This window comes from Danio rerio, chromosome 12 (assembly GCF_052040795.2).
Source record: "Danio rerio strain M-AB ecotype USA chromosome 12, GRCz13ab, whole genome shotgun sequence".
Lineage (NCBI taxonomy): Eukaryota > Metazoa > Chordata > Actinopteri > Cypriniformes > Danionidae > Danio > Danio rerio.
Genome location: NC_141032.1, coordinates 38,152,587 through 38,176,675, shown reverse-complemented (window position 1 = coordinate 38,176,675; position 24,089 = coordinate 38,152,587). Strand labels below are relative to the sequence as shown.

The 24,089-nt window shown below is 36.1% G+C and overlaps 1 protein-coding gene across 50 annotated transcripts in view; it reads right to left on the bottom strand.

Annotated features, from left to right (window-relative positions):
* Positions 1-667: 667 nt before the first annotated feature.
* baiap2b (BAR/IMD domain containing adaptor protein 2b) overlaps positions 668-24,089 on the bottom strand; it is an 86,952-nt gene continuing 63,530 nt past the window's right edge. For 8 of the 50 annotated variants that reach the window (XM_087276755.1, XM_087276772.1, XM_087276776.1 and 5 more), the window contains 7 exons: positions 22,873-23,112; positions 19,976-20,171; positions 18,273-18,474; positions 18,113-18,181; positions 15,684-15,843; positions 12,691-12,728; positions 6,052-9,411 (listed from right to left, as the gene is read on the bottom strand). In XM_087276755.1, the coding sequence (XP_087132881.1) occupies positions 9,381-9,411; positions 12,691-12,728; positions 15,684-15,843; positions 18,113-18,181; positions 18,273-18,474; positions 19,976-20,171; positions 22,873-23,112 (936 nt within the window). In that variant the 3' untranslated portion in view covers positions 6,052-9,380. Of the gene's footprint in view, positions 1,207-3,104; positions 3,133-6,051; positions 9,448-12,432; positions 12,485-12,690; positions 12,729-15,683; positions 15,844-18,112; positions 18,182-18,272; positions 18,475-19,975; positions 20,172-22,872; positions 23,113-24,089 lie in introns of those variants that run through there. The other 42 variants (XM_087276779.1, XM_087276778.1, XM_087276790.1 and 39 more) reach the window with 9 other exon arrangements.

Genomic DNA, 24,089 nt, shown 5'->3' with positions numbered 1-24,089 from the left:
ACGGTGAATCACCGGTGGTGGTCTGACGGTGAAACAACGTCACTATATAAACGTTGATCCAATTTGCAAAATCGAAAGGTAATTCAACGTTGATCCAACCATAGACCTGACGTTGATTCAACGTTGAATCACCGTTGAAATGCCGGCTGGGGAGTATCTCATGTAAAATGTGATAAAGATTTCATATATGTTTGAATATCATTTGACACCAAGATATCTCATGGAAGAGTACGTTTACACAGTATTAAAGCTCAAAACGGTTTTTTTCTGCATTTTTAAAAGCTTTGCTTATACTATTGATGACAGTGTTTTCTATAGGTTGCCCATCACACAAAACAACTAAAATACTGTCTTTTGTATGCAATGACAGCAGATGACAATACACATTGCTTTAGACCAAAAAAAGAATTTCACAATTTTACAAACTTATATTTTAGAATTCTTTATCGTTTAATACAATATTAAATGCAAAATAAAAAAAAAAGTTTTCTCTTTTTTTTCCAAATATTGCTGTGTAAACATACCCTGAGAACTTGATTGTGGCTAACAATAATTTATGGAAATAATATTAATTTGAAATAAAGTGCAGGAAACCGCAGTTCATTTTTCATATGGTGGCAGAAAGGCATGTGTTATGTAAAAAACAATATCAAATAGAAAAGTATCATGCTTTTAAATAATATTTAGTCATTTGAGCATTTTCTCCAGTAAACCAAACAGACTTTTTACAGCTCTTAAAATAAAAAAGGTTTTACTTAAAATTCACATTCTCTATACACAAAAAAGAGATTAGTTTCTTCCAGTCATAGATGGAAATCATGTATGATGATCTGAATGATCTATATTAAGCTGAATTAATAGCAATGGCAATATTTGTGTCAAAAGAAGCTCAGAGCGTGGCTTTCTGTAGCTCTGGGTAATTTGCCATAGTTAAAGTTCTGTAGAGTAGCTTTAATCTTATGTTTAGCTTCTGCAAACATAAACCCAACCATCATATTTATTAACGTCTACCAACTCCAACCCTTAACCCAACCGTCACAGTCCATGTGGCTTACAAAAACAAAAATGCATTTGAAGTCCTAATGAAGAAGGCGAGATCCAAGCTCTTCAGTTATGATGAGTTTGGGTTTCTGCTTGCTGGCAGCATTTCTTTGTCTTTGCCGAGATGTGAGCGCGAATGTGCTGAATTGGAGAGGATCCATCGTTCTAAACAAACAAAAACAAACAAACCGCAGCATCTTTTTAAAGTGATGTGGCATTGTATTAAAACATGTTTTTAAAAGTATTTTCAAAAATCCTGTGGCATGCGGAATGAATTAAAAAAAAAAAGCTCAATATTTAGAGTAGGGTCTGTCTGCATACTGTAACTTGAAGTTATGGGAACCCACGCCACAGCTCTATTGTCAGCAAGATAGTGCTTTACCCATCAGTTATTAATGGCTACACCTCACCCAACCTTAAAGCCGACCATCACATTTTTTTTTTACATATACACCTTCCCCAAACGTAAACCCAGTCATCATATTTATTAACGTCTACACCTTTCCCAAACCTAAACGCAACCATCACATTTATTAACATACTCCTTCCCCAAACGTAAACCCAACTATCATCGTTATTAACGTCTACACCTACCCCAACCTTTACCCAACCATCACAGTTATGAACGTCCACACCTTCCCCAAACGTAAACCCAACCATCATAGTTATTAATGTCTACATCTACCCCAAACTTTACCCAACCATCACAGTTATGAACGTCCACACCTTCCCCTACCCTAAACCCAAACATTACTTTTTATTAACATCTACACCTTCCCCAAACGTAAACCCAACCATCATCGTTATTAATGTCTACACCTACCCCAACCTTAACCCAACCATCACAGTTATGCACGTCCACACCTTCCCCAAGCCTAAACCCAAACATCACAGTTTATTAACATCTACACCTTCCCCAAACGTAAACCCAACCATCATCGTTTTTAATGTCTACACTTACCCCAACCTTAAACCAACCATCACAGTTAATAACATCTACACTTTCGCCAAGCCTAAACCCAGACATTACATTTATTAACATCTACACCTTCTGCAAACGTAAACCCAACCATCATATTTATTAACGTCTACCTACCCCAACCCTTAACCCAATATCACAGTTTATAACATCTACACCTTCCTCAACCCTAAACCAATCACATTTATTAACGTACAGCCAGGAGTCTCATACTTGACACGCTCACCATTGTTCTGTTATTTGCAGCCACAGGGGGCGATGCAGAGTAGGCTTACTGTCATGACAAAACAGATAAAGAAGTCTGAGTGGAGTTGCTAAATGAATGAATATAATAATATATCAAATGTATAGATTTTGGATAAATTTGGAGAAAACTCATGAAAGCGTTTTTTAAATATTCTCTGTTAAATATTTCATCCATCTTGCCAACAACATCTCATTGTGACATATTGCATGGTTCAATGGGGTCTCGATAACTGCAAGTTACATCTCTAACTTACTACAAGTTGCACCCCATTCTTGTTACGCCACTCTCTTGGAGTCCGCAGATAGATACACTTGAATATTTGAGTAAATGGAGGTAAATTGTGCAAGATTTTGTTGTGCAGCGATTATAATTCAAGTTCCGTCTCTCTTCCCGGAGTCATTTATCCATCCGTCATTCCTCATAAGATTCATTTCAGAGTAGCTGTATTAATAGTCATGTCAGGAAATGACCACATCATATTTCATTTTCAAATATGACATTGAACAAAGTGAAGCTTCATAGCATCAAGCGGGAGGACAAAACATGAAACTGATTTATAATCATGCAAATTATAACCTTTGACATGCTGTGGAGGGAAAGTAACCAGTGGCAATATACAGACCCACACCAAACACTTCTTGTGTGAATAATTGTGCCAAAATACATATTTAAACACACACATTTTGTATTTTACAAACATTACTATTAGATATTGCTTTAAAAATACTACTAAGCATTGAAATATTTGGGGCCTTGAAATGTTATTGTTTTTAGGACTTGCAATGATGTCATGCAGTTTCTTTATTTATTTTCCTATTAATTAAATGATTTACTCACTCAAAAGCGTTCAAATTCAGGAACCACGCTGAAAGAGAAATGAAAACAGGCCTGGATTTTGACTTTTTGTCTTCTTTAATGTAACAACTTATAGTTTTAATGTTTCTATAATTCATATCAAATAAAACATGGCTGGGGCTTTCACTGAAAGCTGTCGTATTTAAAGCAGCCTGCTGCTGTAACCTTCAGAAAACACCGATCATCAGCTTTCAAAGGTCACACAAATGGAAACTTCTGCAGTGACTTGAGAATCACAACTTTGACATTTAATAGTAAAAAAAATTGATTTTCAGATTTTTGCCTACAATAAATTCAAAACCTTTACAAGAACTTTGGACTATTAATCATTGAATTTAACTCAGCATTATGCATTTGACAGTTCATAGCTTAAGGAATTAGATGCTAGTAGTATATGATTTTATAAACGTATTAGTTGTGATTTGATTCCAAAACAGATAAAATGAACATGAGGATGAACATAGTTAAGGCTGAAGGATGTGATCTTGTTACCCCTGTTCACAACAAGAATGATTTGATCAGGTTACCACTCAAATACCATTAAAAACATTACAATCCATCAAATTTGAACCATCAAATCAAGTATGTTTTAATGGTTTAGTGTGTGTTCTGGAATTTATTCGATTAGGATTTATTAATTTTAACATGCCACCAATAGAATGAAAACATGTAAGTTTATCATTAAAATCATTTAAGTATCTAATAAAACCAATATCATTTCTATTAAAAGCATTAACTAACTAATAACTAACTCGTAACATAGCATTAATTCTATGATGGTTTCTATTGATTTATTTTTTTTGTTTCGAAATGAGAATGATTATTAAACCCATCAAAACTACTATTTTATCATGTTGGCTTGAGAAAAGCAAAAATAGTATCATTCTATTTGAGCTACTACTAAGGAAACTACATTTTCTTTGTCTAACTTCTTAGCTATTTCTTAGCCGCCCTGTAAAAAGTGATTATTTACTTGACTTTAAAAAAGTGAGTTAACCTGTTGCGTTAAAAGCATTGACTTTATATCAATTAAAAGTAAAACTGTTGTGACTTGTGACTTAAGTTGATCCAACTTATTTTTTATATATATGCACATAGTTCATTTACTTAATTTTAAAAGGAACAGGTTTGCTCACTTATTTTAAGTAAAATAAACTAAAATTTTTTACAGTTCAACCATCAAACACAGAACAGGTCTTTATACAGGTCAGACTCCTCAATTTCCTCTAGTTTTCTCCCATGACCACAAACACAGTTTTCCTGAACATTTGATAATAAAATACTTGCATTGACTCTTCAAACTCCAACTGACAAAAAAATCTAACTTCAGTCTAAGAAACCTTTTAGATTTATTTAAGCTTTCCATCTAGTATAATGGTTTGTTCAGGTCCTCTTGGACAGTTTGTTTTTATGAGTTGGCAAGTCATACTGTACGTCAGGTGTGTTCAAGTCTTTTTGGTTTGAGCATTTTATACATAAGATATAAATACCTTTATATTTATATATAGAATGTCTTTCAATAGATAAGTTCAATATAATGAATTCTCTGACATATACAACAGTAGGATTGTGTTAAATGTAACAATATAGACGATATATAACTAACAAAGATACAATTAAACAGACCTCATCCCACTTCTGGATGAATTTATAATCTGCGTCCTGAATTATGTGTTCAGATGAGCTATGAACACTCACTAAACAGCTACTTTTTAGTATCCCTGTTTCTTTCGTTATCAAAAAAGTCCCACATACAGAGTATGTCTAATACAAGCTTAGATAAACTTAAAAATAAAGAAAATATATCTCTGTTGTAATCTCACTCAAAAATGTTGTGGCCAATCATACACTGTCATGCATATTAATGATCCCCATGTGTATTGTCAGAATTGGTGTATGGTTCCGATTGGCCTGTTTTAAACTGGTATTTTATCTCATGATGAGATTTACATGAGAATGAGGAAACAATGGTGTTTCAGGTTAACAGTATTACATTTCCATGTTCTGAAATCTTATTGTTCAGCTACTGTATGTACAGGGTGATTCAAAAAGAATACCACAATTTGAAAATCTGTATTTAATCAAAGAAACACGATGGAACACTGGGTATTTAATCAATGTGAAGAGTACTTCAAGTTTTTTTTCAGTAGAAAACAAGTTGATAGATGTTCAATATGACCCCCTCCAGACACTCAAGTGACATCAACCCGATACTCAGACTCGTTCCACACTCTCTGTAGCATCTCGGGGGTAACAGTTTGGATAGCTGCAGTTATTCCTTCTTTTAGTTCATCAATGTGAAACTTCAGAGCTTCCTTAAATCGACGACAAAATGCTTAGCGTTCCTATTTTTCTTTGCAGGATTCTCGATTCTCAAAGTTGTGGTATTCTTTTTGAATCACCCTGTATATCTACATTCTCCTTCTAAGGCACTCTTAAATTGGTAGTAATGCTAGCACATTAGCAATTACCCAGATTTCTATAGCAAATTATTAACAATGATTTTACAGCATAGCAAACACTGTAGTCAAAGAGTGTTCAAGCATTATTTTGACTATCTGTATTGCTATCTGTATGTCTTTCTGATAGACTGTATGACCTTTAAATCTTCCAGTTAAGTTAGACTTTGTCAAGCCAAAAATCTAAAGTCTTTCTTGTCTATTGTATGATTTGAAAGTTTTCATTCTTTGTGCGGACAAACATTTCACTATTATTGACAGTGTGTGCAGTGATCAATATATGAGTGTTTGACAATCACTTAAACTGCACAGCTAAAGGACACAGAGTAAAAGACTCGCTCCACAACATCAGCTGACCCATTTCAGATCAATTTAGAGACAAATAACTCAAATGAAGACAGTCTCTCAGTCTGTTGATGCATGATTATGATGAGGGCAGACAAAAACTATCTAAGACATGACTACACCACTTTAATCTGAAGAACTGTTTATTTGTTTCTTCAAGTGTAGAAAGTCACATATTCGTTTAGCAATATTACACCGTTCTAGATTTGGGCAAAAAACATGCACATTGGAGAGTTTACACATTGCTGTACAATTATTGTACTTTCTCTCCGTTTACATCCAAAAGTGGGCATTCCAGAAGCAAAATGACATAAATGACAGAGGCGGAGCTCTCTCTCTCTCTCTCTGAGCGTGGCGGTCTTTACTTTAGTGCAGAAAGAAGAAACACTGGCAATGGCTTCCAGTCCTTGATTTACTGCTTTTGTCTCTAAATTCATCAAAACAGAGATGGAGAGTGTTGGCAGAGCTATAGCAAGACATGGGGTTAGTTACAAACAGAGAAAGACAAACAGAGAGCCAAAAAAACAAAACTATCAGGGGAATGATAGACACAAAGCACCGGGCAGGATCGTCAGTTCAGGAAAAAAGAGATCAAATTGAGATCCATCATCACACATACTGAAGGTGCATTTTATTTAATTGTGCATCACCTTCATGAACAAGTACAATACAGAGTAAAGCAGTGAGCGCAGCTTTAAACATTACTGTTTGACAAGCGATATAGTGTTTCTATCACATCAGAGAAAGCTTAATCATAAGCATTTCGAATCTTTATAAAAAAGCATTTGATCAGTTCCGTTTCGTCAAACTGGAACTAAAAGACTTACGCTTTCACTCCTGTGAAAAGAAGCTAAAAACTCACACAAGTGTCGTGTAAGTGTATTATAAGAAGTGTAAAGTCATACTGAACTTAAAAAAAAAAGATGGTATCAAATTTGATTATTGCTAGCGTTTACAAATGTTTTGAATCAAAAAGCTGTACAGGGATCTTGTTGAAGTAAATAAAAGAAATGTGTTTATGTCAAAAGAAAATATTCATGTTTACATTTCATTATCTGATTAATGGTATATACAAATAGTATATGCTATGTACAAGGCACTGGATCACATGGATTATATTAAGACTTGGCACGTTGTTAATATAGACGTATCGCTGTAAAAATATACACTGCTGAACATTCTACAGCAAAGATGTTGCTTGGCACCTGTAGACTATTCTTTATTTCTTTCTGCTTTTTATTTATACAAGCAATAAGCCAACCATGCGTTACAGTGATTTACCATGGTTAGGAATCATGTTCAACACCCAGCAAACAATTTAGTGTTTAATAGATGTCTAATAGACATCTAAACTTAGACAGCTTGACTAAAACAAGGTTAAACTTGGGCTGTCAGTGAAAATCTAATAGACGTCTAAGAATAGGCCAAAACTAGACTAGTCGCAAAGACAGATTAGACAGACTTTATATGTGCAGTGTTGTAAACAAATAAGTGAGCCCCAAAAACCAGGGAGAATCTTTCGGTTGTCTTCAAAGCAGAATCTTTTTTAATAAGAAGAACTCAGCGAGGCTGTGGCGTCATCGAAAGCAAACTCTAAACTGCACAGCAAACATTATACATTTACACATGTAGGTGGGGACAGTCAAACAAAGCATGCAAATGAAGTCTGGTTGTCTGCAGGGTGCCATGCCTTCTCCAGGTCTGATCTCATCAGTATATAAGTACTACAGTATGCAAATGATGTTCTGGAGACAGAGAAGACAATAGATACAGGCATGCTCTGAAACCGATAATTGCATCACTGTGGCTTAGCCTGTAGTCAGCAAGGCAAAGTTAAATGTCCCTCCTAGCTGGCATGTCAATGAAATGATATAATTAAAAACCAAAGAATATAACTTTTCAGTTATACGTAGATTGTTGTTCATTTGGAATTAGATGATAGAAATGTATATTTCCACAGTAGTCATTTATTTCTGTTGATTTGATGACTAGTCTAATTTTGGCCTCTTTTTAGACGTTGATTTAGATTTTAACTGACAGCTCAAATTTAGCCTTGTTTTAGCCAAAACAACTATGTTTAGACGTCTATTAGACATCTTTTAGAAACAATAATGCTTGTTGGGGCTTCTCAGCTTATTGCTCCTCTTGTGGGGGGTGATCATGGGATATGGATATGTAGGTACCAGTTGTCTTTTCTTTCATGCATGAATTCTATTCCAGGAAATGTTTTCTCATTTGTATGTAACGGATTTAACTTCAGAACACAACAAACATCACTTGAGACACCGTGAAGGTCAAGTATGACCTTCTCTAATCAACACTTGATGCATTTAGAAAAAACACACTTTACTGAAGAGGCTCCAGATGAGATGTGAGATCATGGAGAACTTTTACATCAGCAGTATAATCAATCAAGTGGAAAAACAATGAAAGCTGTGGAGAAGGATTAAATCAACTCAACTGCAGAGTGGAAACCAATACTTCAAAAACAGCTGAATAAATCTATATAGTTTTTCAATCCTTCCTTTTCAATATTAACATGTTTATATGTGAAGAAATCCACCGTTACAAACAATGAATTCACAGCAGCTTTATAGTTTCCATTAACTCCCCATAACAAATATGCTTTCTTCAATAGAGCACAATAGAGTATTATCCAAATGCTGCCAAGCTCCAAAGTGACAATAAATAATGCTGATCAGCTGTGGTCACCATATACACTTATTAAGTCGTGACGTATGAAATAGGGAAATTAGAGTTAAGACTTTCTCATATATAGTCTCGTTTCAGTTGTCAAGTTTTGTAAAAATCGAATTAGTCAATGTATTAAAAAAACGTTGGCTAGAATTCTGCATTATAGGCTTAAATTAGGCTATATAAAGAGAGATAATAAATGAACCCAGACTGCAGTCAGATCATGAAGCAGATCAATCTTGATCTTTCTTTTGAGGTGTCAGTAAAAAAACTGCTTTCACTTTTGTATTTGACATGAAACGCACATTTACAGCACTACTCTTTTTTTTAGATGTTATATAATAAACCGTATTGTGTTCCACAGAAGAAAGGCTCATGATGTAAATGAGTTTGTATTTTCATTTGGCTTTAATCAGTCAACCCCTGTATGGCAGAATTGATGCATTTACTTTACACATTGCTGACATGTACATGCATGAAAGACAGGCAAGAGATACATATAGGCAATTCAGCATGTTTATTGAAGTAAGTTCAACATCCTCATGAAAGGAGCGTATAATGAGGAAGGTCAAGATGGAACACTGGGCATTCCGGCTCCATTAGGCTGCTTCCAAAACGGATAAAATACGAGAAAGAGAAGTGGATCTAGATCCTCTTCCTCTGAGGGTGGAGTGAAGGGGATGATTGTTGAGATAAAGGAAGACAGGGGTGTGAATGTGGACGGAGGGTAGGGTGTGTGTCTGTCTGTCTGTCTGTCCTCTCACACTGTCGAAATCAATTTGCCCTCCGTGCTGTAGAACAAAGAGAGGGAGATGCTGCCAGGTCGGCTTTGGACAAAGACACATTGAAGCACAGAGCATAAGCACTGATGTTCAAGGGATAATTCACCTAGAAATGAAAACTGTCATCATTTGCTTGCACTTTTCAAATTGGTGTGACTTTATGTGTACTGGCGCCTTTTAAACGCCCATATGAATCGAACACTGGAGACTAGCTTTCAATATATAGTTGGGAATTTTCTTTTAATGCTATGTGAAAATATCTAGTTCATTTGTTTTTCTTCTATAAATAAGCTGTGCCTCAGAGAAGCAAACAACATGAGTAAATCACTGTATTATGCATGCCAGGTCTGTAGCTGATGTCATTTTGTAATGAAACATTATCAGGGTTTCTGCTGGGTCTTAACCCTTATCTACTGTTGGGGATGTTTTCATCCACTGATTTTGAGTCTTAATTTGGCCACAACTTTCTCTGTTTCAGCAAATGATTTTGGGTGACATCTTATTTTGACACACATTTTGAGAAAATGCTTTGAATTGAAAAAAAAAAAAACAATACACTCTGGGCAAATTTACTACTCTTTTTTATGTTCTGGATGAAAACATCCACTGAATTAAACTGCTGTAAAAATGTATCAGATTATTATTATTATTATTTGTATAAATCTGTTAATCAACCTCAGATCTGATCAAAACTTTCCGAACAGTTACAGGATTTAACTGTTTAATTGCCAAATTCATAAATGATGTCGCTGATTTATCATAAAAAATATACTAAATGACATTTTCAATATAAAAAGTAATTGTGGACTGGATTTGTTTTACCTTTTATCAAAGTCTTGAACGTGAAACAACATGGTCTTTGATACATTTTTTTTGATCAATTTTCTTTTTTTCACCTTAATTTGCTAGCTGTTTTTGCCCCATTGGCTTCCATTTTAACATTGCAAAACCATGACACCATATATTCATGCATTGATTGTTGGTGGTTTTCCCTGTTGGGAAGAGGTAAAATTTGTCATTTTTACTGTTGATCATCAGTTGGCACCATTAACCCTTAAGAAGAAAAAAAGCTTAGTGTCTGGATTTTATATGGAGTATAGCAACAAATTAAAGTTGTCTGTGAGTGTGTGAGAGTGACCTTTATGCGCTTTCTTTGATGTGTTTGAGAAAATCAAAATATGCATCTCAGCTCTAAGAACTGCATGGAGTAAACAAAAACAAAGACTGTATGTATGCACCATCAAATGTGGTTATAATGGAAGTCAATGGGGCAAAAACAGCCACCAACAGTAAATTAGGGAGGAAAAAAATTAAAATCTAACAATGCATCAAAGCATTTTATTACATGTCAGAGACTGTAATAAAAGGAAGAAAAAAATCCAGTCCACAATCCAGTCCATACTTTTTATATTGAAAATACGTCATTTTGTGTGTATTTTTTTCAGCAAATCAGTGACATAATTTATGAATTTAGCAATTAAAGAGATAAAATCCTGTAATTTTCTAAACAATTTCATAGTTTTGATCAGGACTGAGGTTGATTAACAGATTTATGCAAAAGAAATTTGATAAAATAAATTATCTGATTTATTTTATGTGTCATGTGTCATGTTTAATTCAGTGGATGTTTTCACCCTGAACACAACAAAATGGTATTAAATTTGAACAGTGCACAAGGGTTAAAATGTCTTAAATTTCAAAAATAAAATCTTAGGTCTTAAAAAGTTTTAAATTCACTAAAATATTGTCTTGTAGGTCTTAAATCCTATTAAACAAGTCTTAATTTTCATCTGTCCATGTCTCCAATTACCAACAATCCATCTCAAAAACACTTTTAGCCAAATTCAAATTTACCAAAATGTTTTTTTATTTTTATTTTTTGGGAAAAACAGGTATGCTAAAAATGTGCTTGTATACAACTAGGGTTTTCTTGTTTTGACACATTATTTAAAATAAGTGGAAAAAAATAACTCATTTGTAATTTTTTGAACGAGGCAAGTAAACCTTTTCCACAGGATCAACCGAGCCATAAGAAAAATCCATAGTGTTTAGCCCTGTATTAATCTGGAATTTCATTCAAAACAGCCTTAAAAAGGTCTTAAAAAGTCCTAAATCTGACTTTGTGTAACCTGCAGAAACCTTGATCAGACTCATTATGTAACAGAATAGTTAGTTTAACAGTTGTTTTAAATATTGCATGCCTTCAGGAGACATATAGAAAATAGCCATTTTTTAAGCCGGATTTATTTTCCAATTCTATGCTGCAAATACGGAAGAAGTCCACGAGTAAATGATGACCATTTTCTTTTTTGTGTGAACTATGCCTTTAATGTTATTGCTACAATAATTCTATATTAATGCAGATTACAAACATAATATAATGGGCTGCATTTCCTGCAAGACATGTATGTGTATTTATAAATAATGCTATTTAAACATGCTAATCAAAACCAGGAATCATAAAAAGCTTTCGAGGCATACACTTGTAATGTGAAAATGCAGCCCATTGTTTCAAATGCATCATGGAAGTCCAATCTAAATGGTGTGTGTATCAGGGTGTAAAGTGAAACTACAGCAGCATGTGGGGATTGCTTATGATGGGAATATGCCTATAGAAATTAAAGCTGGAACAAAAGACACTTAAAGTCTAATTAGGACAGACACACGTGGACAGCAAAAGCAAGAATGGGATGGAAACTTAAATGAGAAAAACACAAACTGTTTAAAAACGTTCATCAGCACCTACGTCAAATTTGGGGATGCTAAGGAATTTGGAATAAAAGCTGGGAATGGTCTGCTTCCCCATGGATGAACTAGGGTTCTTCATTGTTTCTATACATCTACAATTTAAAAATCTTGTGCAGTCAGATTGTTAAAGTATTGTCTGAGATAATATCTATGCCTCTCATCTATGGGGAAATGACCATCAATGACTGACTCTATCACTTTTATGAAACCCATTTAAACAATCAGAGGATTCTCTCCTGTTCAATATGGGTTTAGGTGTCCATTTCTTGGTCACCTGCCCACCTTTTGTTTGGGCTAGACCATCAGAATCATCTGCTATGTTCGTCTGCTCCGGCTGCAGGTCAAGCAAACAACACTTTTTTTTTTTTGCTTGCCAAAATTGTCATGAGTTCAAAATATAAACGTGGCATTTTTAATTAAACAAAACCAGAGAGAAATTATTCAAACAAAAAAAGAAAGAAAGAAAGAACTCAAAGTGTTTTTAAACATCGTGTCAGTGTTGTTCAGAAAGTGTTTGTATAAGTGAAAATGTGGTCTTACCTTGCTTGGAATCGAGACTCGTACTCCTCCAGCCCTTGCTGTGAAGGAAGAGAAGAAGATCTTTAAATCCAGCAGATGGCAGTAGAAGAACATGCATTACTTCTGAACTGCAGTATTGATGATGCTGGAGCTAAAGCATCTCTATTATAACGGGGAGTAAAAAGGAGGTCATTGAGTGCATTCTGAAGAGGAGCAATTGGAAGTGTCAACTATGCATGACTTCAGGGGACCAGAGGAACAGCAGTTGGGCATATCTGTTTTTTACAGCCATGACAATAAATATTGAATGCATTAAACAGGAAACCCTGGGGTAAATATGAGCGGGTTATGTTCGTTGCTGGCTTTGTTATGTAACAAAGCCCTACTTCTGAATCCATGACAAAGAGTGTTCCTTACCACTATGAGAGTGTGCTATATTTTACATACACGAGCAATCACGTTCATTAATGAAGTGTGCTTGCGGTTTTTTAAATTTTGGTTCATTAATCTAATAATAATATTATTCAGAAGGTCATGATTCGCATTAATTAAATATAAACTTTATTTTACATTCTTAGAAGATACAAAACACAGATGTTTTAGCACAATGCCTTCCTCAGTGTGTGACACAATCCACTCCCTCCACCCTTTTATCCCACAGTCAATCACTTTACGTTATTAGTTAGATGACCACTCACTCAATAGTTAAAAACAATCTCATTTTCATTTCAATATACTGTAATTAACCACACAAGAAATGTTTCCTTCACCTTTAAGAGCATTATCTCCATTAAACAGGAAAATAATCATAATAAAAACAGAAAATACTCGTAATTTAAATGAAGAATTGGACCTATCAGTTTTTCTTTAATGTTTTATTGTTTATCTATAATATTGTGAATCATGGATTTTGAGTAATGATACAAATAATAAGATGAAAATGCATTTTTAATGTTATAGACTTTCGGAATTTCATTACATTGACGTAGAGATGAATAAGTGAATGATGATCATTGATGTTATTTTCCTGTACAATGGAGATAACGCTTTTAAAGGGTGAAGGAAATATTTCTTGTGTGGTTAATTACAGTATATTGAAACGAAAATGAGATTGTTTTTAACTATTGAGTGGTCGACGTAATATGATTGACTGTGTAATAAAAGGGTGGAGTGAGAGGATTGTGAGGAAGGGATTGTGCCGTGTGTTTTGAATCTCCTAAGAAGGTAAAATGAACACATACACAAGAAATGCTATACAAATTGGATTATTTTATTAAAGATTAGTACAAAAAAATCACGCAAGGATTTATCAAAATAAGTGATGAATTTCAAATGTCAAACCCTACATATTCTTTGTTTTAAAGCAATGCTGACTTCTGTTTCGATTAAAAATCCAGAAAGCCGAAGCATAGCTTTACTTTCTAGGGTTATGCATCCATCTGTGTTGGGTAAGTTACTTTAAAAAATACATTACAAATTACTGATTACTACTGGAAAATTGTAATCTGATTACATTTCTAATTACTTCATGTAAAAAGCAATGAGGTTACTAATTACTTTGAAGTTACTTTTTAAACATCTAAAATATATTTACTGTATTAAAATCCTAAATAAACTGCAGCTCTTTCAGTAATTTAATATATTTACTGAAAAACTCTACGAAGGGTTGATCACAGCAGCTTGACATATTTAAAATACTTAAGAGTTCAGCCAAAACTTAATATTCTCTCATCATTTACTTGTTCCAAACCCATTTGTCTTTTTTTTTTTACACAAAAGAAGAAAACTGGATACCTGAAACTAATAACATCCACAGTATGAAAAGCACTGCAGTGTTTGGGTGTTCTGTGTTTGTCTGAGGTAATTAGTCTACCTAAATGTGGATATTCCGAAGTATGAAGCTGACAGGTCAGTTCTTGTCACGTGACTAGCTGTTTTCAACTGGGTGTGGCTGGGAAATGTGAGTGCACAATATGGGCTCCAATACACGCACACGTGCAAAAGACGCAATATGTGTACAGCCCTATAAGCAGCTACGCTTCTCTTTACAATCTGAAGATGACCATCACTCCTGGTCCTGCACAAAAATTCAATTTGGAGTTGGACCGCCTTGTTTTTGGGCGCCGGGGTCCTCCTTGGTGACGAGTATTGTCGTAGAATGCTTTTTGTTCTAGTGCTGAACAAATTGCTGGTCGAGTTAAAAGCAGTTGAAAGTTCTTTAGAGACTAAACATAGACTGCATTTCACAGCAATATTTTTGTTTTCATGCTCAATGAAATCAATGTATTTCCACCTGAAGAAGCAACCATTTCAAAAATGTGAATACAGTAACACGTTACTGTGGAACGTGTTACAACCAACTCTGGCATCTATGTATGAAAATGCATTTTACAATGCACAATTAATATCTCTAATTTGACTTTTTAATATTTATTTATTTATTTTATTTATTTTTATTATTATTTCATAGCTTTATATTTTTTAAGTAGCACACCAAGACATATTCCAGTGTATTTGCCAATAAAGGTGATTCTGATTTCATTTTGATATGAAGACCTCCTAAGTCAGACAGACAGACACACACACACACAGACACACTCTTGCTGCAGTCGCTTCTCTTTGATTTGTCCCCACCTCAAATCTGTCTATTCATAAATCTTAAAATGGCCTCTCAAAGGGGCATTTAATCAAACAGGACAGGTCTTTTTCAATGTGGGCTCAGCTTGCTAAAATAACACACGGCCCCCAGTTGAAAGTGATCCTGGTTTAGGGTAATGTCCTGGAACGTCCTCTATCCGGTTAACTGGAGATTGGACTGCTCTAATCGAACTGTCGCTCGGCTATATTTCAGCATGTCTGATGAATGTGTATGAAAGGTGATTAATGCTTCGGTACTAATGACATTTTTATAGAAAGCTATACTAATATATACATATATCTGTCAAGGTTAATCTCTGTGTACATAATGGTGCTGCACTGAGGGTAGACAGGGTGTGTGTGTGATATCTGCTTACTTGTGAGAATCCTGGCACTGCCACGCTGTATGGTCTCTGTCGGCTGTGTGCTGTGCTCTGCTGCTGGGCGAAGCGTGTGGGCATGCCATAATCAGGCGTTGGCAATGCCATCTCTCTCTCCAGAAGATTTCCTGTGCTGCTGCTCCTGTTATGCTGCAAACTGCAAACACATACACACCATTAAAGTCAACATCAAATGCCATTTGCAGCTCATTTATATTTTATAGCAGCTAGCTATGTGATGTTTTTCATGAATGGCGAAACGGCGTTTTATTGCACCGCGAATTGACCGGATCAAGAAAAGTGGGTGGTGATTGCTAGAATGGAGACAAAATGAATACTCTTTGCACAAGGAATGTTTCAATTGCTAACATTATGACATTAACATTATCCAAGTGACGTCAGTGGAAAGGAAAGACATTTTAGTGGAAGACATTAATTTTCTCTTAAAGGTTACTAGGACGTTTTTTTCTTTTCAATAACATGCACCAGTGAATAAACCCAATAAGATTACAAACATGCATGAATAAAGTAAACAAGGTGACTTCTGAGTCATCATGCCAGCATTAAAGGTGCAGTAGGTCAGGGGTTCCCAAACTTTTCAGGCCGCGACCCCCTAAATGACAATGCCAGTGACTCGTGACCCCCAATATCCTCTGAGGTGGTTATAAATACAGAAACCTTGCATGCAATGGCACACACACACACCAATGGACCCAAGTCTATTCTTCTTTTAATTGTTTTTTTATGTATGAGAGCTGTAAATGGGTCACAAAGTTTAACCAGGTGTTATGAAATCTGCTGCATCTGCAATATTGCTGTGTCTTTAATACAATGCAATTACCCCAGGGTTGCAATCCAATAGAAGTAGTAACTATAAGCTACTATAGTAACTTTATATGGTAAAAACGACTATTTTTTTCTCTTTAGAAGGTTATGGATAAAATATGGTAATTTTTATGGTTTATTAAAAATAAATAGATTTTTGGAAACCACCAGGCGACCCCCCCCCCTTCATTGTCCCGCGACCCCTCGGGGGGTCCCGACCCCCACTTTGAAAACCATTGCAGTAGGTGATCTGCCTAAATATTTACCAGTTAGCATAAGATTTTTAAAACGCAATCCCTCCCCGGCCATCCAAAGCCACGCCTCCTGAAATCACGTGAACACACACATTAAAGATGATAGAGACCCGCTAGATTAGGTCATTCACAAGTTAGAAAACTTTATAGTACTTTATAATACTACAATTTTAAATGAAAAACTGTATTATATATGCATAATAATATTATATTATAATAATATATCTAGCACATTTTCATTTGTGTAGCAAGCTAAACTTATAAATGTCAATGTGGTATAATTCATGTATACAGGATTTCTGGTCTCACTCTCTCATGGTCTTTGCCCTAAAGCGACTACTGTAGGCTTAGTGGTTGGCCAGCGGTGTGCAGGAATTACACTTACATTTGCACGCTATTTCAGAGCGAATATACAAAGTAGCATGTTAAACAATATAGGATGCAGGTCAGGCGTTATCATTGTTCAAAAATAAACCAATGTGAAAATAAAACCAACTTCACCTCAGTGAAGCAGGCTAAGCGGAATAGCTCCATTTACTTCTGTTTTGTTGTTAAATTAAATAAAAAATAACTTATAAAACTGAAAATAGTCACATTAATCTTTCGATGGTAGATTTTAGTGGCTGAACAACACTTCTATGCATAAAACCCATTTGTAACAAAAACAAAATCTACTAAAGCTTTGGTGACCAAAGTTCCTTTAAGGCAAGTCATTTCACTGGGTGGCCATCTTTGAAACACCTCTCAGGCATTCTGTTTAAATGGGGAAACATCAAATTCTCCACAACTGCTTGCCAAGCTCACAATTAAATGTCATATTAGGAATCACCAATACATTTAAACAACAACTATTTATTTTCATTTCTAAACTTCTCACACAAAATCTGCTGAAACTCATGTCTGGTCTGAGCCCCTACACATGCAAATGGCAGATCTGAGTGATGTACAAATCTCCATATGTTGTTTGGGCTGCTTATTAGAATTATGGAAATTGTCTGCCTGACATTTTTAATTGGACTAACATTTTTTTTGTTTTAGTTTTAGTTATGCCTTACTAGAATATAAAATTACTTATATATAAATACATTTAGATCATTTATGTTAATTGTTACTATTGGAATGTGAAGAGACTTTCAACCAGCACAACAAAAAATGTTTCTGAAGACAATCACCTACTGCACCTTTAATGTCTTTAATGCACATGCATGTCTTTCTCAGTGGCATGATTAAAGGTGTTTTTCTGCTGATGAATGCAGTTCAGTAATTGCGTGGTGCCAGCGCAGCAACAAATGCCATTTAAACATTGAAAGGGCTTTTGTAAACTTATTAATATTCAGACAGACTCACCTGACGTGGAGTTTATTACTGTCCGGTTCTGCAATCAAGCGCGTGTAGGAGAACGGGAACCAGCCTCTCCTGTTAATATTAAATTTGAAGCAGATTCTCAGATTTTCATTATCGAAAATAATCCTATGCATGTGCAGATTTTGAACCACAGGATGCTTACATTCTGTTCTTCTCATTTTCACCGTAGTGCCAGCCGTCTCTGGCTTCAGGCACCAGCAGTGTGATGATGTCTCCTTCTGTAAAGCTGAGGAGTGTGCTGTTGTCCCCTGCGGCGTGGGAGAAGAGGGCCTGAACACGCGTCCGTCCATTTCTCTCCAATCCAGTGGTCATCGAGCTTGACCTGGGCAGCGTCTGTGTCTCCGCTGGGGTCAGAGGTTAGACATGCATATTTAGTGATTGAGGGCTTATAAATCAATGCGTATATCAGGTGTATATTAAAAAGTACCATTTGTATTTATGTGTTTAAAACGAAACAAAATGAGACAATAACATTTTTGGTGCATGTGAGGCTGCTTTCACGTCTGTGGTTCGGTTCACTTAATCTGGACCAAGGACAACAAATAATACATTGTAGCGTTTTTCTGTCGTTTTTGGGTTCTTTTCACACCACACTGATTGCTTTGGTCCAAACCAGTTGAAAGAACCAAAATGTAGTCAAAATCCACATCACTCATTGGCCAGATGTTATTGAACGTATTTCCTAAACTGCTTTTCGATTGTTCAGAATTAACGTGCAGGAAAATGCCAGCGAAACTCCCGCAAGTAAACAAACCAGCAGACACAAAATGTTGCTTTTTATTATGCAGGGACGACTGCGCTGGCTGATTGTCATAGTATACTATATAGTTTGTATACATCACTTTAGACTAACTTTACATTTCGAGAATGAAAGCGCGGCTGCGGCTGGAAAACAATGTTTTAATGCATTCCAAACAGCGAAGGCGAATCACAAGTCACCTCAGGAGGTGGCGTGAATTAATTTAGCCAAACTGTGACATGGTCATCTTCCGGAAATATTACCAACGATCCATCAGGTAATGTTTTTCCCTCTCTTTCTTTCTCTCTCTCTGTTTGAAATTGTTTGATAAAGCACTGTCAACAAATATTTTTCTTCCACATCCCATAATGCACACTGCATCGGACTACTGCAGCTAAAAGGCGCAATACTTTTTGTGGTTGGGTCTGTTATAGTTCTGATGTTCTCACCACAAACAAACTGCTACAGGGTTCATTTGAAAGCATACAGAGTGCTTTTTTGGTCCACTTTTGGTGCGCACTCGAGTATGATTGCTACATTCACACCTGCCCAAACAAACCGCAACAAGAGGGAAAATGAACTCTAGTGAAATTAAACCAAAATAAATAAGGCAGATGTAAAAACATCCTGAGAATCATTATTTGAATCGCTCCCTTAATTTGGTCACAAGATTTTATTTATTTAAGGATGCTGCCTAGGTATGCAGTAACCAATTAGAAACAGTTCGGTTGAACAAAATTAAATCTTGTACAACACTCATTAAGAAAGAGCGCTCAATTCTGCTGCTTCCTAAATCTACTTTTCTCAAAGAGAAGCTATACCCTTCACCTATTTTCTATCCATTTTTAAAGCTGTCCTCTGTATTCCCACCTGTTCTGCCCTGTTTTCATTTCCAGCAGTGTTTGCCCTGTTATTGTCCACTCACTACTTTCTCAAGGAGAGCAGCGTAAGAATAAGCGCACAGGTGCAAAGACAATGACACAGCTACAGACACCAGTTCAAAATGAAGTTGTGAATTGAATAAACAGCAGTTCATGTGATGGTCTGAGACTGGAGTTCAGTGCAGTGGCAGGTGATTCACTTATTGCACTGTAACTTTAACTTACCCAGAGTGTTCTTGGGCTTTACTGGAGCAACTTTGCGGACCGGAAGGGTGTTGGAGAAGCTCTCTCCACCGTGTCTGTGGGGCTGCTGGGATTGTTTATCATGTGCGGCTCTGGTCTCCATCCAGCGTTGGTAGTCTTCTCCGACATGAACTCCAGAGCCATTCACTATGGGGACACTATCTGCTCCCATCATCCTCTGCAAAACGGACATTTTTTATGAATAATTGAAGGGGCCCTAAAAAGATCTGAGTTCAAAAATCCATTCCGCAGTGCGCATTGACAGACACAACCAGTATTATGTGAAGTTGTGCTTTTCTTGTGAGCTTTTGACATTACTTTGTGTGTATTTGACAGGTCACATGAAAGAGAATGCGGCGTGTAGTTTGAAAGCCAGCTTTCTGGGAACATGCTTTGTGTCTCAGCACTGGGAAGGCTGTATATCAGGAGTTTATACTGATAAAGATGCAGATTAAAAGATGCAGTTTTTTTTGTGTTGTCAGAATATCTGAGGTATGCAATGTAAAGGCTCTGCCCTCTTCTGGATAGGGGGGCAGGGAGCAAATTATTTGCATTTAATATATAAAAAAAATGTTTTTGCAAAAACACACAATTACTCCATGAAATGTGAAATGATATGTGAGGTATTTTGAGCTGAAACTTCACAGGCACATTCTGGTGTTTTCTGGTACATCTTTAAAATAATTGAAGACACTCTTTAAGATGCAGGGTTTCCATGTGTAATTGAATCTGTTATAGACATTTGTGAAACATCTAAACAATAACAATGGTCCAAACGTATTTCCTGTTTCCAAAAAGAGCCACATATTAATAAATAATGTTATGAGAGCTGTTTAAACAAAGTTATGATTGTTATGATTATAATTCGCCGCTTGTTACAGTTATGAAATAGTTTGATAACAAGCAGGAAATGTTCATGGGCCAGAACATGACCACATTGAAATGGTCTATAGCAATTTTATCTTTTTTTTTTTTATCTGAACAATCATTTTTAAAAGCAACATTTCTCAAAATCTGGCTTATTCAAATGTTTCTCACTATTGGAAATCCCATGCTGGCAAATCAAGGATAACAGACCAAATACAGGCTCACTATTTAAGAAATATTTACTTCCACTAGTTGGAATTGGGGATCAAGCCAAAAGAAAATTGAATGAATGAATGAATATACTTCAGCTTAGTGGTGTAACAGATTACAAATCTCACAGTTCGGATCACACTATAGTTTTCGAGTCACGGATCAAACCATTTTTCGGATCAGTAAAAATGGAAGGAGACAAATGTCATTTGCTTTCCATTTATACAATAATATTACTGCAAAAAACATTGGTTTTAACAAACAAAACTTAGAACCTGTCATTTTAATAAAAAATATATATCAAAAAAGAAGCTGCTGAAAAAAAGAAATATATTCAATACAAAAAATAATCTTTGTTACTTTTGCTGATAATGCCTAATACAGAAATCTAACATCTTGTACATAATATTAAATTAATAATTAATTAATTATTTAACAACTCGCACATAAAACTTAGTTTCAGTGTATCATCTTTAAAAACCTATTCATTGACATAATTTTGATGGTTGTTTGTTGCCATCCATTGGTTACACAATTCATTCATTAATTTTGTTGTCAGCTTTGTCCCTTTATTAATCTGGGTTTTTTACAGCGGAATGAACAGCCAACTTATCCAGCAAGTTTTTTTACGCAGCGGATGCCCTTCCAGCTGCAACCCATTTCTGGGAAACATCCACACTCATACACTACGGACAATTTAGCCTACCCAATTCACCCAATTCAAATAGCTTTGGACTGTGGGGGATACCGGAGCACCCGGAGGAAACTCACGCAAAGCAGGGAGAACATGCAAACTCCACACAGAAACGCCAAACTGAGCCGAGGATCGAACCAGCGACCCAGCGACCTTCTTGCTGTAAGGCAACAGCACTACCTACTGCGCCACTGCTTCTCCTGGTTACACAATGTAATTGCTAAAACATTCGCCAGCGTCAAGTTCCATTAAACGGTAATCTTTACCATAAACATCAGTGTTTATATCTGAAATATTACCTGTTTTCCCAATACTGCTGTGTTATTTCATTGTTTGTAATTAAGTGAAAAAGTGTAAAAACTGAATCTCTCTCAAACAAACGCAGATTTGAACGCAACGCTTTGAAGGATTAACAAACATATGTGAATCCTTATCATTTATCGCTCATGTTGCATGGGTTTGAATTGAGATCCCGATCTTTTAATGTTTAATTGCGCAGCTTTACACTGAACACATTAATTCAGGCTAAACAAACAGTGACAGAAAACACCTTTAATTAACACCCTAAGAAAACATTTAGGTCCCACCACAACGATTTCAGTCATCATTATATTTTACAATGAAGCCAAAATGCTTTTAATACACGTCATTTGAATGACGCGGGAGGCGATCTCTTTGCAATTGTTGTAAATGTTAGATTAACCTCCAAGTTCAAAAAAAGTAATGTGCGTTTAGAACCATGGATTGTGATCCGATTGGATCACGGATCAACCGTGATTCATTACACCCCAACTTCAGCTATACTCCTTGCACCAGCTCTGTGATGATAATCTGTAAACTAAAGAGAAATGCAAGTGCCAGCAGGTTTCTAATTATTCCTTTCACAGCACTGTGGTCATTATGAAACTGTATTTTAATGACTTTATATCCTTCTCTCCTTCCTATGGCTGTAAATGCCTCCCTCCTACACCCCCAAACACCCTCAGGACTTAATTATACACATCATTAATGCAGCCGTTTACAAATCTTCCAGCTACAGTCGAGACAGTCAGTCATTCGGTGGCTCACAGTCATGTTTTATTTGGACCACACACAGTTTTGAACTCACCGACTGTTGGTTCCCCATGAGAGCTGCGAGCTCAGGTGGCACGGGAAGTGGCTTTGCCCCTGGGATGGGGTCTGAGATGGTCAGGTTAGATTTGGAGGTGTGATGGACACTGGGTCCCAGCGTCCCCGCTGCCCCTGAGCTCATCTGCTGAGCCAGGAGCATTGCCCGCTCAGGGAGTTTATTTGGGTCGGCACACGCTTGTTGCCACAAAGGGATCTTCTGCGTCAGCAAGTCTCTGCCCTAAAAACAAACCAACAGCACCAAAACTACTATTAGCACCAAGCAGGAGTAATGCAAGCTGTACACACCTGCAAATGCACAGTTTAGAATAGTCCATGTGGGCAAATAAGGACAACAGACTCCCAAAATAAACTTCCGCTTCTGCACAGTTGAGGTTTGAGGGTTGAGCTCTTCAACTGATGGACTGATAGGGATGTGATAAAGTGATCCCTTCTCACCTAACGCTTCTCTGATGCTCTGAGACATTTCTCTCTATCCTGACAAGCTGCCCTCCCTGTAGGTTGAAGCCTGAAATAGCCTCATTACTCTGCCCCATGCACAGGCGCTGAGTCTGGCTGACCAGAGCTGAAGAAGGACAGAGACGAGGAGTGCCTGGAGACCTCCAAATGTAGAGCGCAAGAAGAGCAGCTTTATCTTTAAACCCTTTTCAGTAATTCAGATCATCTGTTTGAGCAGTGCATGGATGCTTAGGTAAAATACAGAAGACCCGTTTTTTAGAAGGATGTGACGAGGGATAATTTACCCAAAAATTTAATTAATCATAATTTATGCACGCTTGTGTCCAGTGTTAGGGAAAACACTTTAGTATTACAGTATAACACATTATAAGCAGGTTGCGTAAAAATATAAATTTTTAAGTAACGAGTAAAGTAACACATTAATTTTAAAAATTAAGTAATAATATTTAAGTTACTTTTTGAAAAATGTAATGCGAGTTACTTTTTTTGTTTAGTTAATTCACTTTTAAAAAAACATTTCTGAATTAAAAGTTCACGTTAAATCCCGCACACAATAAGAGATTGCAGGGACAGACAGAAAGGAAGATGACAGAGCCTTACAGTTCTGTGATGTAAATATTCTCATTATTTTGAACACATTGAAGAAAAGGAAAAGAGGATTATCTGAATGGACAGTGATTTTACTTCACTAATAAGACAAAAAGTACAAAAGTAGCAAACGCATCGCAGAGATCAAGC